The sequence below is a fragment of the Heloderma suspectum genome, chromosome 7 (assembly GCF_057233095.1).
Source record: "Heloderma suspectum isolate Gila_16-S chromosome 7, 16-S_ref, whole genome shotgun sequence".
Lineage (NCBI taxonomy): Eukaryota > Metazoa > Chordata > Lepidosauria > Squamata > Helodermatidae > Heloderma > Heloderma suspectum.
Genome location: NC_139464.1, coordinates 53488512 through 53511849, shown reverse-complemented (window position 1 = coordinate 53511849; position 23338 = coordinate 53488512). Strand labels below are relative to the sequence as shown.

The window sequence follows — 23338 nt, the reverse complement described above, 5'->3', positions numbered from 1 at the left end:
GTGGTGGTTGGGTGTTCTAAGCCATGATAAAATCCCTTACAGTGGGATGTACATTTCAGTAATACATCCAGCTCTGCAAATGTTTGTGTGTATTAGACAGGCATATATGGCGGGAGAGCCACGATTGGTGTTTCCTGCTATGGACTGCGTGAAGAGGTTCTACATGTCCACAAATAAATAATTTAAATAATGGGTTATCGTTCCCTCAGAACAGCAGGCATAGAATTCAGGCACGGGTAACTATTAAAAATTCTGACAAGACATAGCTCTCAACACATCCCCTGGATATGGCACAGCAGCCATTTTACTAGTAGGTCTATATGGTAAGACATTGAAGTGTAATCAGAACAGATGGCAAGTTCTATGATTTGGGTTCTCCTCATCACTCCAAAGCTATGGATAGATTTCCACTGATTCTAGGTGGAAATTGAACAACTCTAGGGGCATATCCATACTACAGACTGGCTTAACAGTTGTTCCCTGTTCCTAGGAAAGGTAGTTCTGTGAACATAAGAGCCATGTTGGATCAGACCAAGGTCCATCTAGTCCAGCATTCTGTTCACACATTGGCCAACCAGCTGCTTTGGGAAGCCTACAGTTAGGATATGAGTGCAATAGTGCCCTCCTGCTCGGGTTCCCCGGCAACTGCTATACTGCCTCTATTTAAAATAGTAAAGGCATTTTCAGATGTCACTGGCATACTTCTCCAGGGAGTTTCTGATATGTAGCCAAGTCATATTTTGTAGCATTGGGGTGAAGGTAAATGTCTTTTCAGTGCTTTTAAGGAAATGGTCATGAAATAGACAGTTTTATTTATTTTGCATTCATTCTCAGGCATATATCCGGGTGATTAAGCTTTAAGTGACTGAACAGTGAAATGTTACTGTTGGAAATCCTATGTGGAAACACCAAAACCTATTTCTGTTGGTTTTAAACAAAACTAATGGTCAAGAAATTCAGCAAAATCCATTAGCAACATACATACTTGCTATGGACAGCTGCTCATGCTGGGTCTTGTCAATAACTTTTTGGAATGGATGCTAATGCTCTTTTGTCCACTACTTAGAGCATGCAAAAAAGGGCTGATGCTTGGAATTAATTTTAAAGACACAGGAGCAGAGCTAGAAAGAAGGGGCAAACCAATGGGTTAAGAGCTTTGGAAATTACAGATAAGAGGGCATAGGTTTGCTAGGCTCACTCCTGAGGTGCAGCTTCTCCAGTTACTGCAACACTATGATGAGAAGAGCCATACCTAGTGACATTCCCACTTGCATCTGTATAGTATACAACTAGTTTTAAGAAGAGCTGATTGTGCCTTAATTTAGGTGCATGTTTCATGTTGTGTTTAGGTTTTTGTTGTTAATTAGGTACTAGGTGGATAAAGCCCCTCCCACAACCTATAAATGTTATGCTAAGACCTAGCCCTTCACCACCACTTTTCTGTGCTGAAAAAAGCCTGTTGCAAAGGGCTTGAAGGCGTGTAGCGTTTTTTCCTGAATAACAATCTCATCAGAGTTGCTGTTCCTGCCAGGAATAGTACCTGTTCCCAGCAGTGAAACAAAGGGATTAGGTGTTTCCCTGTGGTAGAACTAGACTCCCTCTACCAAATCTATGCCATACTGCTGTTGCACAGCAGGGCATACAATTGGCATCTTAAGTAGCATCTCCAGTGTGATTTCCATTTCTTGAGATTTCTTCTTGATTTATACAGGAAGCTTTCATCTAGTGTTATAGAAAAGTGTATACACCCAGCATCTGGATAAATTGTAATCATTGTGAATCCAGACATACTTTATAAACAAGCCAATTAATTATACCTTTAAAATTTTTATTTTAGAATTCACCACTTTATCAGTACTTACAGGACTTGGGACACACTGATTTTGAAATATGTTCACCATTGTTGCAAAATCCAGAAGAATGCACACCCGAAGAGGGACAAAAAGACATGGATACAAGTGCCATTCAGAAAGTAAGTACTCAGTTTGGTAATTCAGGTAATAAACTCTTGTGAAAATCCTGGTCTCTGTTTAAAAATGCATTCCTTTCATAATGTGTATCCTTTGTTTGCACATGAATGCTATTGAAAACAATATGTATTACTGTGCTGGAGGTCCAGTCCTGCTTTTGGGACCCTTGTGACAGTTGTTCAGTATTCTAGCTTTTAGGGGGCAACTGAAGTCAGGAGATGGGCAGGGTTCCCTTTTCCCCTGCTGCTAGAGAATAGTCATAAAATTGAATTTAGCCCCATGGAATGTACTTCTGAGCAGACTTGGAGAGCATTGTGCTGTTGGTGTTATAATACAGATGAGCAGCAGTGATGTAATAAATTCTGAAGTGCAGGAGTGTATATACCCTACATCAAAGAGCAGCAATATAGAGCATAATATCCACTTTATTAGGATCAGCATGACTTCAATCATATGCATAGTTTCTTGGGAGTAAGTTCCATTGAACTCTGTTGTACATACTTCTTACTGCATAGGTTCTTACTTCAATGTCAGACACATTGAGCTATAATAAAAGATCTTCAACCAGCTGAAATGCAACCTTTACCTTTTAATTACAAATGCAAACAATCTTGTAAAAAGGGTTACCATTTAAACTAAAGTAGGAACTCCATCAAAGAAAAGGGAAGAAATGTCCATCCTCTGTTTGATTATTTTCCTTATTCTCTAACTTCCCCTCTGTTAATCTGTCACAAACAATACTAAACTTGAAAGCCTTGTTATCACATTGTTCACTTGCCAGAGCAAAAAAAATCCCCCAGTTAACATGGTGCCCCAGCACATGACATCACTGTTCTTGCTCTGAAAAAAGTCCAGGAGTTCCCTCACATAGCACCTCTACTATGCCACTGATAATTAGTTTACAGTCACCTGAAACAGCCAAGGCTCATCCAATGTGTGGAAAACATCTTATTTGTTGCTAGTGCTTCTCGCTCTGGAAACAGCAAAGGAGTCAGTCAGGGCTGCAGTCTGGTGGCAACAGAGACCAGCAACTTGGAACCCAAAAGATGCACTTGTTGGGGAATGGAGGAGTACAGGATATTTTGAAGGGATGGGAATAGTTATGCCTGTTTCCCTTTTTCTGTTGTTCAAATTTTGCTCTTAACAAACTGCTCTATCGAAATAGCACAGCCCAGAGGAGGATGAGATAATTCACATTAACGTACTATTTCCTGCAAAATGTTGCAAACCAAAAAAATATTTAGCAGTATGAACTTCTTACTTTTACCCAACAAGATTATTATTATACAGCTTATTAACCATTTTTTGGCTTGCACTGCGACGCATTATTACCTGACTAATGTCCAGTTAGTTAATATGATGTATCTACACAGAGCCCCTTCATGGATCACTGCCTTGTTGTGGGCAAAGGGGCTTGCGTAACTCAGTGAAGCCACAAGCTATGCCATGCAGGGCCACCCAAGACGGACAGGTCATGGTGGAGAGTTCTGACAAAACGTGGTCCACTGGAGAAGGAAATGGCAACCCACTCCAGTATTCTTGCCAAGAAAACCTCATGGAATGTATCTCAAGGCTAAAAGAGATGACGCCGGAAGATGAGCCCCTCAGGTCGGAAGGTGTCCAATATACTACTGGGGAAGAGCAGAGGGTATTTCCAAGTAGCGCCAGAAAGAGTGAAGCCGCTAGGCCGAAGCTGAAAGGACACTCAGCTGTGGATGTGTCTGGTGGTGAAAAGAAAGTCCGATGCTGTAAAGAACAATATTGTTGAGGAACCTGGAATGTAAGGTCAGTGAATCAAGGTAAGCTGGAGGTGGTCAAACATGAGATAGCAAGATTGAACATTGACATCTTGGGAATCAGCGAACTAAAATGGACAAGCATGGGCGAATTTAATTCAGGTGACCATTATATCTACTACTGTGGGCAAGAATCCCTTAGAAGAAATGGAGTAGCACTTATAGTCAACAAAAGGGTGGGAAAAGCAGTACTGGGGTACATTCTCAAAAATGACAGAATGATCACAGTACGAATCCAAGGCAAACCATTCAACATCACAGTAATTCAAGTCTATGCCCCAGCCACTGATGCCGAAGAAGCTGAGGTTGATCGGTTCTATGAAGACCTACAACATCTTCTAGAACTAACACCAAAAAAAGATGTCCTTTTCATCATAGGGGATTGGAATGCTACAGTAGGAAGTCAAGAAATAACCGGAATAACAGGCGAGCATGGCCTTGGTGTACAAAATGAAGAAGGACAAAGGCTAATAGAGTTTTGCCAAGAGAACACGCGGATCATAGCAAACACTCTTTTCCAACAGCACAAGAGGCAACTCTACACATGGACATCACCAGATGGTCAATATTGAAATCAGATTGATTATGTACTGAAGCTGAACCCTGACAAGACCGAGGTACTTTTGGTGGGAGACAAGAGGAGGCTGGGGGATGTTGACCTGGTGTTGAATGGGGTATGGCTACCCTTGAAAGACCAGGTCCGCAGCCTGAGGGTCATTTTAGACTCCCAGCTGTCCATGGAGGCTTAAGTCGTCATCTGTGAGCCGGACAGCCCTGTATCAACTCCATCTGATACGGCGGCTGCGCCCCTTCCTTCCCAACCATCTGCTCCCATCGGTAGTACATGCCTGGTCTCCTCTCATTTAGACTACTGTAATGCACTCTATGTGGGGTTACCCTTGAAGACGGTTCGGAAGCTGCAGCTGGTACAGAACGTGGCGGCTCACCTGATTAAAGGCAGCCGCCGGCGAGATCACATCACTCCAGTGCTGAAGGAGTTGCACTGGTAACCAGTTGTTTTCTGGGCCAAATTCAAGGTGTTGGTTTTGACCTTTAAAACCCTATATGGTTCCGGCCCAGCCTATCTTAAGGAGCGCCTCCAGCAACACCAGACAGGCCGCTTAACAAGATCAGCCTCGGATGGCCTTCTGTCTGTCCCATCAGCCAGGACAGCTAGACTGGTGGGGACGAGGGAGAGGGCCTTTTCTGTGGTGGCCCCCACTCTATGGAACTCCCTCCCTAGGGAACTCCGCCATGCCCCCTCTTTAATGAGCTTCCGTCGTGCATTAAAAATGTGGTTGTTCAGGCAGGCATTTGGGGTGGGTTAGGGTATTTTAGAAAATGTTTTTATTGTAGAATTGTATTGTTTTAAACTGTTTTATTGTACGTTGTACATAGCCCAGAGTGGCTGGGTGACCAGCCAGATGGGCGATTAATAAATTTAATAATACATACATACATACATACATACTTTGCAGCCAAAGATGGAGAAGCTCTATATAGTCAGTAAAAACAAGACCTGGAGCTGACTGTAGCTCAGATCATGAGCTTCTTGTTGCAAAATTTCGGCTGAAATTGAAGAACGTAGGGAAAACCACTAAACCATTCAGGTATGACCTAAATCATATCCCTTATGAATATACAGTGGAGGTGAGGAATAGATTTCAGGGATTAGACCGGATAGACAGAGTGCCTGAGGAACTATGGACGGAGGTCCGTAACATTGTTCAGGAGGCAGCAATTCAATCCATCCCAAAGAAAAAGAAATGCAAGAAAGCCAAGTGGCTGTCTGATGAGGCTTTACAAGTAGCTGAGGAAAGAGGGGAAGTGAAAAGCAAGGGAGAAAGGGGAAGATATATCCAACTGAATGCAGAGTTCCAGAGAATAGCAAGGAGAGACAAGAAGGCCTTCTTAAATGAACAATGCAAAGAAATCAAGGAAAACAATAGAATAGGAAAGACTAGAGATCTCTTCAAGAAAATCAGAGATCTCAAGGGAACGTTTTGTGCAAAGACAGGCATGATAAAGGACAAAGAAGGCAGGGACCTAACAGAAGCAGATGGGATTAAGAAGAAGTGGAAAGCATACACAGAAGAACTATACAGGAAAGATCTGAATGTCCCTGATAGCCATGATAGTGCGGTCAGTGAACTTAAGCCGGACATCCTAGAGAGTGAAGTCAAGTGGGCCTTAGGAAGCATTAGTAACAACAAAGCTAGCGGAGATGACAGTATTCCAGCTGAGCTATTTAAAATCCTAAAAGATGATGCTGTTAAAGCGCTGCACTCAGTATGCCAACAAATTTGGAACACTCAACAGTGGCCACAAGACTGGAAAAGGTCAGTTTACATTCCAATTCGAAAGAAGGGCAATGCCAAAGAGTGTTCAAACTACCATACAATTGTGCTCATTTCACATGCCAGCAAGGTTATGCTCAAAATCCTACAAGCTAAACTTTAGCAGTATGTGAACCGAGAACTACCAGACGTCCAAGCTGGGTTTCGAAGAGGCAGAAGAACTAGAGATCCAATCGCCAACATTTGCTGGATCATGGAGAAAGCAAGAGAATTCCAGAAAAACGTCTATTTCTGCTTCATTGACTACGCTAAAGCCTTTGATTGTGTGGATCACAACAAACTGTGGCAAATTCTTAAAGAGATGGCAGTACCAGACCACCTTACCTGTCTCCTGAGAAACCTGTACGAGGGTCAAGAAGCAACAGTAAGAACTGGACATGGAACAAACGATTGGTTCAAAATTGGGAAAGGAGTACGACAAGGCTGCATATTGTCGCCCTGCTTATTTAATTTATATGCAGAGTACATCATGAGTAATTGAGGTTGGTAATTATCACCAACCTCAGATCCGCAGATGATACCACCCTAATGGCAGAAAGCGAAGAGGATCTCAAGAGCCTCTTGTTGATGGTGAAAGTGGAGAGTGCAAAAGCTGGTTAGAAACTCAACATTAAAAAAACGAAGATCATGGCATCTGGCCCCATCACTTCCTGGCATATGGAAGGGGAAGAAATGGAAGCAGTGCCAGATTTTATTTTCTTGGGCTCCAAGATCACCGCAGACGGTGACTGTAGCGATGAAATTAAAAGACGCTTGCTCCTTGGGAGGAAAGCTATGACAAACCTAGACAGCATAGTAAGAAGCAGAGACATCACCTTGCCGACAAAGGGGGACTTCAACCTCCCCTCCCACCCTAGGGATCATCCTAATCAGGATCCTGATTCTGTTTTCTCACTGCTACTAACAGTGAGGCAACAGCAGTCTCTGCATCTGGATTGCTGGGAGTGGGGAGAAGTTAAAGCCTCCCTCCCTGCAGTCCCAGTCAAGATCTCTGTTTCCTTGCTGCTAATTGCAGCAGGGAAACAGCTATTCTGACAGGGATTGCTGGGGGTAGGGAGGATTTAACCTTCACCTCTTAACAATCCTAATCAAGATTGCTGTTTCCCCAATCTGTTCCCTGTCACCCAGTTAATAACTTATCAGCTGGGTATCGGGAAAAGTGGGCGGGACACCCCTGGGCTGGTGGGCTGCACAGAGAGTAGCTGAAGGCCAGACACAGGCTGATAGTTGCCCATATGTGATATTGAGCATAGATATGTAGATATATACACATACATGCATACTTTGCTTTTGCACGCACATCTGTATATGGTGCACTAAAGCCTTGAATCCATTCTAGACTGCTTAGAAGTGTTTTCAAAGAACATAATTTGAGTGCCCAAATTACAGTGAATTTCAACAGTGACCTCACAGTTTACAGTTCCTCCCTTCTCCCAAAGCGTGTGTGTGTGTATGTATTCATGTAACTCAGAGTAACACTTCACGCATGTGATGAAATGGAATGTAGTCCACAAAAGCTTATGCCATCATAAATGTGTTAAGTCTTTAAGGTGCCACAAAACCCCTAGTTTTTACCACAACAGACTAATATGGCTACCCCTCTGGAAAGTCAGGGAGCCTTGAGTTGCCTGATTCCCTTACAGCAGACTCTTCTGCATGTGTACTGAGAAGTAAGTTCTCTTCAGTGAGACATCTGGGTAAATGTGTATAAGATTGCAGCCTTAGTTAAGATTGCTTGAGAGGGTCAGAAAAACAAATAATTCTAAATAAAAAACAAAACAAAATGAAAATGGAACTCCAAAGCTGGTAATCAGATGCATGTTCTGTTTTGACTTTGTAAGGAAAGAACCTGAAACGGAAGACCTCCTGAAGTTCAGAGTGTTATCCAAACAGTTAGGGGCCCCTCTGCAGTGGCTTTGGGGAGGAGGGTAACTAGCTGTGGTCTTCAAATATGTCTGTATTGCAATTCATGCATATCCTGAGCTGAGCTCACACTGTCTATTGCCCCTCTGTGTTGCAGGTATGGGCAAAAACTGAGATAGCATGGGGTTGCCTCATCCAGAGAACCCAGGTACCTTATCTGTGCAAGGTTCTTCCACTCAAAATTGTTTCTTTTTCAGGCATTTTCTCCTGTACTTGGGTACTAAAGTTCCAAAGCTGAAGTTCCCATAGAGAATACATCACGGGCATGCTGCTGCTCATTTTCTAGGAAAATAGCAATATAATGAATGGGTAGCTAGCACTGTAGGCCGAGCACAGTGAACCCATTTTAAGTTAAAATTTAGCAGCTGCCGAACTGCTAATCCTTCTGCTGGTCACATGATTGTACGTTTTGCTGGAAAATCGTCAATTTTATGATATCTCCTTTGCAACTAGTTGGAGTATGTTCAGTGCAGTTCTAGTTCAGCCTTCCCCAAAACATTTGGTGCTCTCCAGAAGTTATGGACTACAACTCCCACATTCCTGACCATTGGCCATGGTGGCTGGGGATGATGGAAGTTGAAGTCCAAAACATCTGGAGGGCATCAGGTTGGGGAAGTCTGCTCTAGCTACGTGCTAAACAAGATCTGTCTGCCCATGACTCTGCAGGCTAGAGGCCTTTCCCGAAGATAAGGCACTGGAAAACAGGTTGACAAAATTTGATCTATGCATTCTGAAAAAATGTGGCATTTTTACTGTTCAGATTTTCACTCAGCTATGGTTATGTCATGATGTAGTAGAATTGTTCATATAAGCCAATGAGATCAACAAAATTAAAATTGTTAGAAAAATAATAAAGAGATAAATAAAAACAACAGAATACTGCTAGAACAGGTTCATAAAAATCCAGCATATAACAAAAAAAAAATTGGTACCTGCCAATTGGTCTCAGTGGTTTTTTAAAGTTCTTTTTTACTTCTGCTTCTGAGACTTTTTTTCCTGTACAGTAAAACTGCTGAAGAACACTGATTCATTGTTAGCATTGTACTAAGGGCAGAATGATACATTATGTTCCATATCCCTGTTTAACTTCATTATGCTAAGGCAGGGTGCATTTGAAGGTGAGAAATGACAGACAGGAAGGGCTTACTTAACTCTTCCTCTCCCCCGTCCTAATTTCTCCTGTAACTGCACCTCAACCAACTGTTTTCCCCAGCTGGGCTCCAGGACTAGAAGCTTGGCTTTGGGGGGAGAAATGGCTTGGAGGAGGTATTTACAGGGGAGAACTGGCAGACAGAAGGGTTAACCACCTCCCTCCTGCCAGTCCTCGCCTGCAACTGCCTGAACCTTGCAGGCATGTATTTAGGAAATGTGAATTTCTGGTATAATATCAAGTTCTCATATAAGAAGGATGGTGTTGTGGTTAGGGATCTTGTCCGGAATTAAGAAATCCGGATTCTTTAGGTTCTGCCCTGATTTGCAAGTGATTGTGAGGCAATCGGAATTCAGTGTTTGACATAAGCATTTCTGTAGTATCTACAGAGAATGCAGTTCTGCCACCTTTGCATTCTATGGTTTCCATCCTGAGCATGACCTTTCAAATATTTGCCTTGCTCTTGCAGTTCTGCACAGGACATCAAGCTTCTAGACCTTCCAGTGGTACTGGATGGAAATGAAAAATATATTTAGCTTACTCTCTGCAGTGAATTAAAGGCTGGCAACACTAAGATTAGAAGTGGATAGTAGTATTAGTTCCTATGTTTACAGGGAAACCCAGCAGGCTATTTCCCTTTCATCCTGTAGTATTACCGATGACTGCAGTAGAAATGGTAATAATTGCTTATTTCCAAAGCATGTTTTGTAATAATTTTTCAGTTAAAAGTTGCTGGTGATTATTAGTTCAGTAATGACTATCACATAGACAATTATTTCTGGATAAGTGTCCTTTAAATGTACCCTTAATTGTGGAATTGTCTAAAATATGGTAAATATTAGGTGTGCCTGACATTTGAAATAACTACTTCTGCTATTCATTGGGCTGGTCCACTTACTCAATTGCCTTGGGAGTTCATAGGGCTGCATCTGGGCTTGTAGACAGGTGGTGCTTGTGTGCAGGCATCATTTGTATGAACTGTCATTTTCACATATGAGCTGTATATATGGCAACTGAAATTCCCATGATATTTCCAACAGCATTTTTTTTGGCCCACCACAATCATGGCAATTTTGATAACCCACATGTAGGTACCAGTTTATATGAGCACAGCCTGGCTGCAAGCCTAGTGTCATCCTCACATCTATCTATCTATCTATCTATCTATCTATCTATCTATCTATCTATCTATAAAAAGTATTTTAGCTGCTTTTCAGGGCTGCCCCTTCACAAAGCAGTGTACCCACAAGAGCATGATTACATACAAGAAGTAACAGCCACAGCGGCAAGCATACAGAATCCTTTGCAAAACTGCTTGGAACACATAAGGCAATTACAAATTTAATTGAAGGCAGCTTTAAACAGAAAGGTCTTTGCTACTCACCTAAATGCCTGCATAGAAGGAGCTAGGCATACAGGAAGAGAGTTCCACAATGTTGGGACCACCATCAAGAAGGCCCTATCCCTTGTGCACAGCAACCTAACATTTTAATGGTGGGCACTTGAGAAGGACCCACTGACATAGATCTTAGTGTACAGCAAGATTGTATGGATGAAGGTGGCCCTACGAAGAGCCTAGTCCCTTCACGTGAAAAAAACATAGGATGTATGTTGAAGGCTATCAAACATAGCTTCCACCATTGTATATGCTAATTTCAAGAGAATTAGCTCATTGCTTTGCTAGATATGTTGATGTTTTGAGATACAGTGTGGAAGGGGGTATTTGGGGAAAATAGTAAGTAGCTAGTGAGTGCAGTGTACAAACCAAAGAAGAGGGAAAGTAGTTACCAGACAAATTACGAGGAAATAACAAATTTGGTGTAATTGTCTCTCAAGTGCATTCACTGAGGTGATGTTTGTATTTAAATGTTTTGTTAGCTTGTTTTTTTAATGAAAGAAACAACACCCTATTTATGCTTGCTTGTTCTTTCAATATCCCAGAAGCCAAGCAGAGTTTGACTTGAAAGCCAAGTAATGACAATGTGCTTAAAGTTAAGCACATTAACAACTTGCGGTTTAGTGGGGTAATTGGATGAGAAACTCCCTTAATTGTTGCTGTAGGAAGCTCAAATCATAATCTTCCCTCTGAGTCAGTACTGAGCTGGGTATTCATAAGGCTTGTTGGTATGTTGTGCTGAAGTTTAAAGAAGACTGAGCAGAAACCCAAATGACTTAAATCATCAAGACACTTTTCTCTAGAGAAAATGACGTTCGTAACCCTGATTAACTGATTTAATTACATTTGCCTTTGATCTGATTGACCTTTTAGTTTCAGCATTTAGATTCTCAATTATAGTACCAATTTATGAGTGCTGTTTATACAGCTGCCAGTTTACATTTTAGGGAGATGTCCCTGTAAATTTGGTCCCGTTTAACCTCAGAACCTGCACCAAATGGGTCTGAAGCACCCAGTGGGTAACCAAGCTAATCCCAATGGACAAATATCACCACAGACAAAATCGTAGATTGAAATCTATTCAAGGCTTTATTTCAGGGAATATACAAAATAAAGAAAGTGGCATGGTGGTTATATGAGCGTTAGAAACTGTCTCTACAATTACAGGGAAAGAGAATGCAACAAAAAGAAAAGATAAAGCACAAGAACTGCAATTGCCAAAGCTGGTACTATGAACTTGGCCAATAAAATAGCGGCTTGAGCTTCTAACATTGTTATGACTCCTCTTTCCAACTTTCTCCTGTTTTCTACTTGCGGTTCAAAGCTAAACCAAAACAACCTAAACTAAGTGTTAACCCTCCCATTACCTCCTCCTGCTTCTTACTTGCATACAAAAGCTATGCTAAAGCATTACTAAGTTCCTCTAGGCATATGAAGAATAGAGGTAGGAGTTAGAGTGAACAGAAAACCCAAGACTTAGAAATAATTCCATTTGCCGCCTCTGAAGGTATTGAGCCCATGTTTCAGTCCCTCTTGATCAGAAATATAGATCAGAACAGCCATTCCACACCCAACTGTGTATTGCAAGACTGAAGAAAATGCACTTTTTCTCTTCAACCTACCATCCTTAAAAGTATGTTGAGGCCAATTAACTACCTGCTATTAATTAATTTTGGGTGTGTGTCCTACACTCTGTATTGTAAAAAGGAATAGTCACATGTGACTTAAATCAAGCAGAATCCATTTTGGAAATGTGTGGTAATATTATAGGCTTTATGCTTGGTAAAGGCTTCAGAGATTTTCTCATTGATTCTTTCCCTTGGATTTCATTAGCCATTTTAAATGCATCCATGATCTTTGCTTGGTGATAGACCATTACAGGAAAATATTATGCCCTTGTAACTTAATATTCACTTTTTTGCAGATTGGAAATCAACAAACTAATCTCAGCTTTGCACAAAAACATGCGTAACATGCAGTGACAAAACTTCTGTCTGATCTTGCATAAAAACCTGTTTCTAAAGTAGCTCAACAGGCATTGACTTCACATGTAATTAGATCAGATGGAATAAATGAAACCTGTTCTTGTGTTTTTAGGACAATTATTTATATTTATGGACTATAATAACTTTTTTCATTCTTTATAGAAAGACATCCTGTCAAACCTAGCTGAGAGTTTTGCAACCTGGCTTCCTTTTTTACCATATAAGAAAAAAGATGATATGCTCCACCAGCTGGTAAGCTTCCTTTATTAAAAACCTGCTCTCCTCCCAAAACAGCTCTACCATATTCCCAATAATCTTCTATTTGATTCCTTAATACATTATTTTCTCCCCACCTTTTTTTTAATTTAAACCAATGGGTCATAGCTTGTTCTACATATTATAAAGCAGACCAGAGTATTTGATGTTCAAATCTGTATGTGAAAGAATTATATAGTAAGGGGGCCAAAGCTCAAGGTTTACATGCATTATTTATGAATTGTTACTTTCTGAAACATCTTAGGACCACACACACATCCTTTTTCAAAACTCCTTGTTAAAGTAACTCTTTTTTTAATACATATTTCAACTTATTTCCTCAATTCCTTGTTTTGTGAATTTATTTCCAATTTACAGTTAAAAACTGCTCTTGTCAGCTTGATATCTCTTCATCCCAAAGCACTCTAGATCTCCTTTAATTTGGAAATGGGAACAGATCTTTCGACAGCAATCAGTGGCTTCTGATACGTATTGCTGGCTAGCGTACAGTCAAGTTTAATTCACAAACCTATCTATCTTCAGGAGTTATTTTTGGTTGGAGGTTCTATAGTAATAAATTTATAATGCCTTGCATTTTACTATCGAGTTATAATTTCATCACCGAACTGGTTTAGGAGTAAAGAGCAGCTAGGTGGCCATAATGGATTGTTCCCGTAGAATTGTAAATTCTTTGGCACAACCCATAGTTCCCATACCCCACTGTAATTCAGTCTGTAACTTACCCTAAATACATGCAACTAAAATAACCCCAGCCTGGCGCCGGGTTTGAGGAGGGCCTGGACAAGATGTATTCCATGTCCCCCCACAGGGGCGCTTCCCAGGTAATTCCTCCGTCGTAGGTGATCTCCCCCTACCCCACCATGCTGCTGCCACCACTGGGTGTTTTTCACATACCCTGTGAGCTTACCAGGTTGGGGGTGTGAGCAGGCACTGGCAGGAGCAAGCAACTGGGAGTTTGCCTAACTGTGCCATCTGCAGACATCAGGCTCAAAATAACTGCAGTTTGCTTCCCTGCTTCCACTTTCCTCCCCTTCCTCTGTTGTTTTCCATGTGTCTGATTTTTTATTGTAAGCTCCTCTGGGCAGGGACCTGTCTTCTTGTACCATTCTAAAGTGCCATGCACACTGATAGTACCATATGCATAACAATAACATATAAACCTTTACATAGTGATAGAAAAGGTTTTTTATTTGAAAAACGTTTGCGTGTGTGAATGTGCTCAACTGATACTATTTTTCTCATCTCTTCATATTAAGGATGTTGGTTTTCGCTCGGAGGCTCTCTGCACCATCCTGCAACAGGAAGTTCTGCTGCAAGAGGATGTTGAACTGATTGAGCTTCTTGACCCTAGTATCCTGTCTGCAGGGCAGCCCAAGCAACAGGAACATGGACACCTTCCAACGCTACGCTCCCTAGCAACGCCTAATATTTGGTATTGCCTTGAGCCATGTGCATGCTATGTGAATGCACAGCCTTCCACTGAATAATTTTTTTTTTCTTTCTGATTAAGATTATTTATTCCCTGCCCTATCTCATGGCTTTGGAATTGGCTTCACTTCTGTGTATTCCTTGTTAACTTGCAGAGCTATGTTATAGAAAAGTATTAATTTGTATAATATGTTGCAGGAACATTCTCCTCAGGCTTTTAGAAAGACCCATGGCACAAGAGTTTGTAGAGAGTTATCCACAAGCTTCTGTGTACCTTGGACCTATTAACAGTGGACTTTGTGTCCAATCTTGTATTGATCCCCAGTGCTGTGACAATTGAGCAGCCCTCACTATTGACTCTTTTCTCAGGGAACATATTCTGGCCCCACTTGAACACATTTTCCCCTTTGATCATGTTGTTTTGCGACTAAGGACAAGAGTGAGCCATTCTGTATCAATTCTCTACTTTGTCTGGACTCTATTATATCTAATTGGAATAGTTTTGTTCTTCTAGGAGCTCACTATATAGCGGAGGTGGGCAGCTTGTGCCCACCCCTGCTATATGGATCTGGATTTGGAAATTATGTAATACTGCAGTATTTGGCTCATTTTAGGTGATTGTTCTTCCTTCCTATATGTTTTTAATTACCAGTACTATATATGTAGTAATCTTGTCAAGTCCAGTATTTCAAAAGCTAGCCGTTGGTAAAAGTAATCGGAAAACGCAAATTTCTCACAACTCAAAATGAACAAGAAAAGAACTGGATTTATTAATCAATTCTCAGTTATTGGTCTTAGCGTCAGATAGAATATCTATTCTGTATTCCTGTAGATACCTGTATTTTGAAGCCATTTTTCAAAATAACAGTTTTGCAACAGAAACCTCAATTGAGCAAAGCTTGCTTGTTGGGCATAATTGTTAGATGGTTTTAAAAAAAAAACAATGAGCAAGCAATAAAAAGGCTGCTTACCAAGAAGTCTTTTAGTTTCTGCTTAAAAACACACACAAAACACCTTTAGAGTGTGATATTCAGGTTAAATTAGTCAGAATCTGGAAAAACAAAACTGTCATTACAGGAGGGCTTGGTTACCCTAAAGAAACATGCCCTTTTTTGCTGTCCTTAAAACCTGGAAAAACATTGTTACCACCCTTCTTTGCTGAACAACTAGTCTTTAGGTCATATATTTCAAAGAGTAACCTTTTCCATTGGGTACATTTTAAGGAAGTTAACACATCATAGCTCTGTATAAGTCATTTGACTCCTCAATCTTCATTAAGAGGAGTGTATTTTTAATTGATAAAGAAATTAAAGCTTTAGTTGATTATATGAGGCCACTGTAATTCAGTCTGCAAGTTAAAGGCATGCAAGTAGAACAACTTGACTGAAAATTTTAGAAGCTATACATAGGAACAATATACATTCCTCTTTAATGGAATGTCAACTGCATTTTATCATTAATTTTTCAGGCTGCACTAATGGTTAACCTAAAGCTGATGTGGCTAGAATTGCCATATTACAGTTCCCCAAATCTGGGCACCCTAATTTGTATATCTTCCATGAATTTTACCCTTTTATGTAGATTTTTTCATTTTTAAACATTAACAATGCAACATGTCTGCATGCAAGTTGATTTAGCAGAGGCTTTTGCATGCAGTTGAGAGATGATTTAGGTTGGGAGGAGGTCAGAGGAGGCAATTGAACTGGGTTGACTCCTGAGGGGTGCTCTATATAGGAGATTTTGGGCTGGAAAACCAGCCACAGACCCAACTTTTAACCTGAAATATTAACAATGGATTACATTACAGGGCTGCTGTAAGCTACTCACTGTTCGTCCTCACACCTCCAACCTGCACTATGGGTGTAATGGATTGTACCGGCATTGGCAGGGCAATTTTTAAATGTTTAAAAAGAAAAGGCATTTTTCTATACAAAATAAGGCCTAAAATAGAAATAGCATGAACTCCTGCCTTTGCTGCTATCTTTTGTTTTGGGGGACAGGGACATGCTGCTGCCCAATCACAGCTGATTTAAAATCCTCAGTTTCTCAATTGTTTGCTATGGTTAGCTCTTACTTCTGCAGAGAAAATGAGTTCCATCTCTAGAAAATTGAATTGTAACTCTGTATTTTCCCATTTTTCTGGATCTCATGTTTCTCTCACGTGTCAATCATTGCCTTGACTTCCCTCAATGGGAGTGAAGGTGGGAATGACCCACTTTTCACAAAATGTAATGAAATGAAAACCATTAAGCAGAATGCTTCCTGCATACTTTGCCTTGTATCCCTGATTCATAAGGGCTAGAACCTTTTGCTTTAAAAAAAAAAATGAAATATTGGAACCTGGGTAAGGTGTGGTAAAAATGGGTGGTGGTGGTGGTGGTTTTTAATGAAAAGTTGGAATCCAAGTTAGCTAATAATAAAAATGGGCATCCGTTAACATGTCCAGAATCTGGCCCAAACTTGGTAAACTGGTAAATATAGCACTCTCAGTAAATATAGTACTCTTAAGTGTGGCTCATATTGCTTATTTGTTTTGCAGGGATATTTCATTACTGCTTGTCTTCATCAGCACACTGATTATGTTTCCTTCTTTATGGAATGGATCCCTTCGATTAGCTTGGGGAGCAGGACTGTTGTTATACATAAGCTTGAGAGGTTTGGACACGTTGAGGACAGCGAAGTTGCAAATGTCCTTAAGAAAATGCCATCTCCAACTTGAAGAAATAGTGACTAATTGCCGAGCCTTCACTAACCTTGTAAGGAAAGCTCTACGGCTCATTCAAGAAACTGAAGTCATTTCCAGAGGATTTACTCTGTGAGTCTGAATTTTAGGTTATTTTATGAATTGGTTTCAAACACACACACACAAATACTAGTCTAATGTTAATAAATAATAAAGAAACTTTTCCTTTAAATGTTTAAATCTAATATTTCCCTCCCATTTATTTACACAATGTATTTATGGTATCCAAATCAAGCTGATTTGTAGACAGGATATAACAAGGGCACAAATGTGAATTATGTGGGGTTTGGCACAATTTTCCAACAACTTAAGCATTTCAGTAAAAGGAAGCTGCAAACGAGTCATACACTGGTGAAAGAAGAGATCAATATGTGCATTTAGCAAGTAACGCTTTCTGTACTTTGTTACTGAAGGGTGAAGGATAATAAATACACATTTATAATTAGATGCATGTATCTTTGAAAAAGTCAGATGAAGTAGCTTTATCTTTTACAAGCTACGTGCTGCCAAGCTTCTCAAAGAGATTTATGCCTAATTTTATACAAATGCTTTTTGTATATGAGTACAGATGTAGTTGGGTTACAAGTATACCAAGTTAAAAATGTACAAGATTCTCTTTAGGACCAGTTCTCATTTAACAAATATGAACACAGTTAATATTTCAGATTCATTCAAAACCATATTTTGTGCCATTTTCTTTAATGACATGTAATTTGCATAGAAAGTAAGTTTTGAGGTTATTTTAATCTTTAGAAGATTATGTAGTGCATAGAAATCCTCCCCCCATCCCCACTCCAGTAGTTTAAACTTCTTCAGAAGCTTTAAATACAACATGGTGTTTAAGAGATTATTCCTAACTTTACTTTGAAAATAGGTTATGTGAATGATTGTAGTGAGCTGTGAGAATTAAAATACTTGTGGATGTATATTTTCTCTTGTCTTCAACCGTTGCTCTTTTCTGTAACATATTTCACTTAAGTTTGTATGTTGATAAATGGAAAAGGTAAAGAACCAATAAAATATCCACAGTTCAAGTTGCTTAAACATTCCCATAATACAGGGAACACGTTGATGCCTACTTACAGAGCATATGCTGTTAATACTAGATTAGCTGTGTGATTTGTAAATGCAAGCAGTTACATGCAAAACTGAAACTGTAGCCATCTGATAGATAGCAAGTGTCCTGACCATGGATGGTAAGCCTAAATTGACATCTCTTTTTGAATGTTAAGCCTTGTTGCAAGGCAGTGCTTCCAGATAGAAGGCTCTTAGCACTAACAGTCAAAAGGCATTGTGTAGCAGCTATTCCATCTTTTCTTCCTTGGTTTTTTTTTTTCTGGTAAGAAAAAAGACAGAAGCAGCAGCAGGAAAACATGGGATGACTACAAAATGAAGATGACATGGAACCCCCTTAAAATTCCATAAATGAGGCAGTGTGATTGCACAATAAAAGTCTAATCTGCAAGCACCCCTGGTCTATTCTTGACAAAGCAACATACAGTTAAGCATAGTTAATCATATAATTAAACTAGTACTTCAAAAAGAACTTAATGTTAGCTGCAGTCTGGAAAAGCCCTGAGGCAAAACGTTTTCCTTAATTTTAGCAGGTGAAGCTTGGGAACAGAATTGTCTAGCTTTCCAACTTTAAAAAATAAAAGTTAATTGGCTCGATCCAACTGAGTTATAAAGTAAGCAGAAGGCACCTCCATTTGTGCAGTGGGGATCCCCAATTTACATTGATTCACCCTTCCTGCTACAGCCCCTCATCACATCCTACACTGATCCAAAGGGGGGGGGAGGTGAACTGTGAGTGAATCTTGCAGAATCAATATATTGGAGTGGTTAGAGATGGACTAGGAATAGGGAGGCCCAGGCTGATATCCCTACTCAGCCATGAAGTTCACTAATTGGCCTTAAACTAACATATCTCAAAAGGTCATTGTGAAGGCAGACTGTACGCTACCCTGACGTGCTTGCAGGAAGGGCAATCTAGAAATGTAATAAAATCAGCCGAGCAGATTTTATTGCTCTTTTTAAGCCCTCAGCTATCATACAATTTCAGTTAAAAAAAGTTTTCTAACCATTAAATTTCATAATAAGTATTTTATCCCAATAATAAGATCATGCACACTAAAAGATATAAAGTTACAAGGAGCAAACTGCAAATGAACAAAATGGATCAGTCCAGTTTAAACTTGCTGCAGTTACGTATAGTGCAGAATGAACATCCCTAACTAGAAATTTCACAGCTACATCATTACCTGGATCCATTACATTTTTCAGAACTGCTACAATGTATTTTGCTGCTTTGAGAATGACATATACTTCTCTGATGAGACTTGGATTTCCTTTTGAATTTTTACCCATAATAGTAGAATATATTTAGCTTGTAGTTCCATATAGATTTCACACTCCATTAAAAATGTGCAAGATCCTTCTCCATTTAATCAAGCTTGTGTAAAGGCAACTCTTAGTTCTCTCAACATCAGGTGCTCAAAATACTGCGGGACCTGAACAGGAATAATCATAATACTCCTTGGCTATTAAAAATTGATTTACAAAATGAAATACCAGCACTATTATTTTGGAATTAAACATTTTTAATGTTGCAGTAATATTCCTCTGCCCTTCTCATAGCCCACGATTTATACACAGGGAATTGGACAACCCAAATTTAAAACTACTATAAAAAGCTTATGCCGCCAAGAACCAGCCCCCATCTTCTGAAAGTCTTCTCCTACTCATTCTGAAGTCTTTTGGAAAATGATTTTCAAGTAGAAAAATAATGCTTGTTTACCTGATTTTTTATGAAAGGCAAACCCAACTCTGTTCAAATTGTAGCTAACTTTGTTGATTTATGCATTGACAAATCATAGAAAAAACTCCACTTGTAATTTGGCTTGAAGCCAAAGTGTTTTAAGTTCACTGTCTTTGTTTCTATCCTCCCTTTTAAAAAAAAACCATTTAGTTATGGTTAAAGAAAGCCTTTTGCTTTTGCTGGTGTAATAACCAATGAAAGAGGAAAACAGGAAAGTATTCCTTCAGATAACTTGTTATCCTCCACTTTTAGCTTGGCTTCCTGCCAGTTAACTTGAGGATAAAAACCTATTATAGTCTGTTAATAATGATGCAAAAACTTCTCAAATGCTTAGTTGGGGTACTTTCAGACAGCACGTATTTCAAACAGTTGGTGCTTCTGGGCTGTTTGAGTAGGCACTAATAGCATAGGTCAGTTTCTTCTGCCTGTCTTTTATCTCTTGATTCTTGCCCACAGCTACATTTCGATGTGATGCTTCACAGAGATGTTTAGGCGGTTTCTACACTTGGTATCATAAGTGAATGGTGGTAGAATAGAAGTCTAGGCAAGATTTGTGCTGATGTTACATTCTGTCTATGATGTAGTGTCTTCTTGATTATTATCCTTAATCTTTTTTTTAACTCTTTAGACAAAATGTGAAGCACCAATTTCAAAAATAAAAATATTTCAAAAATAAAAATATTTCAAAAATAACTAAGCAGTTTTTGTCCAGATGTCAAAATAGTCTTTCCAGGGTTATTCATGTTACATATAGACTGAACTATTGTAATGCACTTCATGTAGGGTAGCCCTTGACAAGTTCTCAAAAACTTTAACTGGTTCAAAATGCATGCACCAAATTACTGACCAGGCCAGGTCTCAGAGAACACATGAGGCCAACTCCAAAACAGCTCCCCTTGTTCACAGTTGGATTCTGGGCTCAGTTCATGGTACTTGTGTTAACCTGTAAAGCTCTAGACTGTCTGGGTTTAGACTACCTAAAGGACTGCCTAGTCCCATTGAGTCAACCCATAGTTTAAGATCTTCCATGGGTCCCTGAAATTCTCACCATTTGAAATATGAGGGGGTGGGGGGATACCTGGAATGTGGCCTTTTCAGCAGCAGCACCAAGACTTTCAAACTCCTTGCAAAGTTCATTTGCGGGAAGTTTTTTCTGCCCACTTTCTATTGGCTTTACAATGTCAAGGATGGTTTTACTTCAGATAATTTTGGGGGTTCTCTGACTTTAAGCATTCTCCTGGCTATTCTTTTGAAGTATCTGGCTGTTAAGTTGTTCCTGCTTTTTGTTTTTGGTTCACACTTGTTTATTTTATGTCATCTTTTTAACAATACTTACATTAATCCAAGGCCCAAGAGGCAGGATAAAAATATTTTGAACAAACAAACAAACAAAAAGGCAAGCTACCAGGAAAGCTACTGGTTGCTAGCAAAGCATGGTCAAAAGAGCGCTTTTCGTGTGGCTCTTGTGCCCATCATTGGTAGAATTAGTTCTTTATTACTTTGAAGGTTTATATGCCACCTTTCAGTCAAATTATTCTCATGGTCGTTTACAAGCAACAGAAAATATAATGGGCTCCCATCCTGCCCGCCCCGCCCTGCCCCACACACCAGCAGCCTGTGGCCCTCTAGCTAATGGATGGAGGCCGGAACATGCTTCCCTTCAGTTCTGTTGTCCTAGGGCACTAGTAACTGGAGCCGAGTGTACTTCCTGGCAGGCAGGGTGGAAAGCAAACTCCCTGTAACTGCTCCTTGTTTGGCAGATTGCTGTAATGTTCTTCTTGGAAGCAGGGAATACAATCTCCCAGTAGCCCTTGGTCACCCAGCCAGTGGCAGAGGCCAAAGTGTGTTCCCTTGCCTTTTCAAGCCCTAGGACATAGATGGATTGCACTCCTAAATGTGTTTGTATTCGGAAGTGTATCTGATAGGGGTAAACCAAACGTTGGACTTACCTGCTCCTAATTTTAGTGGTCACGTGCCTAAAGCAACTGTGATGGGTAGCAGTCATTTGTACATAATATAAAAGGCCACAATAACTCTAACTCATTTCATTTACCACTCATATTTTTGCTAGCCTTTCCAGAGTGGAGAAACCATTACTTTTTAAAGACTAAGAAATTGAGAACTGCAGGTTTTATAGGACTGTGAAGACGTATATATCAATAAGAAACAGAAAAGCCATATATAAATGTTATCTCTAAATATAAAAGCAGTTCTAAATGTCATGATATTTATTTAATTTATGTGAAATGTGTTATATTTCTTTTAGCTTTAATAGTGGGCTTCAAGGTAAAACTCTGTATTGGATTTTATCCTATACTACTAATGTAATGGCTAGGCTCTTCCTCAACATCCTTAATTTACAAAATAATGAAATATATGATGAATGTTTCAATAAGTATAAGGGTATAGTCCATGAAATGCAGGGAAAGTAAGACAGTACTACTGTGTTGTATTTTTATTACTCTTTAGGACATCTGTACAGTTGTATCACATTTTACTTTTCAAGTTTGCTTGACAGGGTCAGTGCTGCTTGCCCATTTAATAAAGCTGGACAGCATCCTTGTCAGCATCTCATTGGTCTTCGGAAAGCTGTGTACCGATCAGTAAGGGCCAACTTCAGAACTTCAAGACTTGCTACCTTGTACATGCTGAAGCAATATCCTTTTTGAAACCTGTCATATAGAAAATGGGTATGTTGCCATAAGGAGGAAAGAAAGATTGCTGGACTGGCTTTTATGTTAATTTTCTTTTTCAGTCATGAGAATGTACATAGTTGGGTTTACAGTGTAAACATATCCCTGGCATTAATATCATACACATTCACAGATGCCATAGTTTGGATTTCTTTATTACATTTTTTCCAGCCTTCTTCCAACAAGCTGAGGGTGCAGTATACATGGTTTCCCTGTCATTTTTATCCTTACAACAGTTCTGTGAGATAGGTTAGCTGAGGCTTAGTGACTTACCCAAGATCACCCAGTGAACTTCATGGCAAAGTGGTGATTGGAATTTGGATTTCTCTTGTCTCAGTCCAGCAACCTAACCACAACACTCACACTAGTGTATTGCAAGCAGTGGCAGCTGGCAGTCTGAGAATTTGGTGAAGGACAAAGTTTCTACCTATGGATCTTGTGTTCTACAGCCATCCCTTCTCCCACAATTCCTTTTAACCTCTCATCTATCTTGCTCTTTCCCCAAGCATTCCCTGTTATCAGATAACAAACCATATAATCCCATCCATGTTTACTCAGAAGAAAGTCCCACTATTTTCAAGTGGGCTTACATCCCGATTACTGTTCACAGGATTACAGCCTTAGGTTGGAAGAAAAGCCCCTTGAACATAGTGGGACTTGCATATGAGTAAACATGCATAGGATTGCAGTGTAAGCAACAAACAATCCTTTTTCTGTCCTTGCTGTAGCCTCTTCTAGCCCCCACTATCGATTCTTATCTCTGAAGCTCTTCTGCCTGTCATCCTCTGCTGGTAGTGGGGAAG

At 39.9% G+C, this 23338-nt stretch overlaps 1 protein-coding gene across 5 annotated transcripts in view; it reads left to right on the top strand.

Annotated features, from left to right (window-relative positions):
• VEZT (vezatin, adherens junctions transmembrane protein) overlaps positions 1–23338 on the top strand; it is a 57389-nt gene that overhangs the window by 15291 nt on the left and 18760 nt on the right. The window contains exons 2-7 of one of the 5 annotated variants that reach the window (XM_084810266.1): positions 1838–1972; positions 8144–8194; positions 12740–12829; positions 14110–14285; positions 16821–17096; positions 22361–22498. In XM_084810266.1, coding sequence (XP_084666392.1) covers positions 1838–1972; positions 8144–8194; positions 12740–12829; positions 14110–14285; positions 16821–17096; positions 22361–22498 — 866 coding nt within the window. Of the gene's footprint in view, positions 1–1837; positions 1973–8143; positions 8195–12739; positions 12830–14109; positions 14286–16820; positions 17097–22348; positions 22499–23338 lie in introns of all 5 variants that reach the window. The other 4 variants (XM_084810265.1, XM_084810268.1, XM_084810267.1 and 1 more) reach the window with 4 other exon arrangements.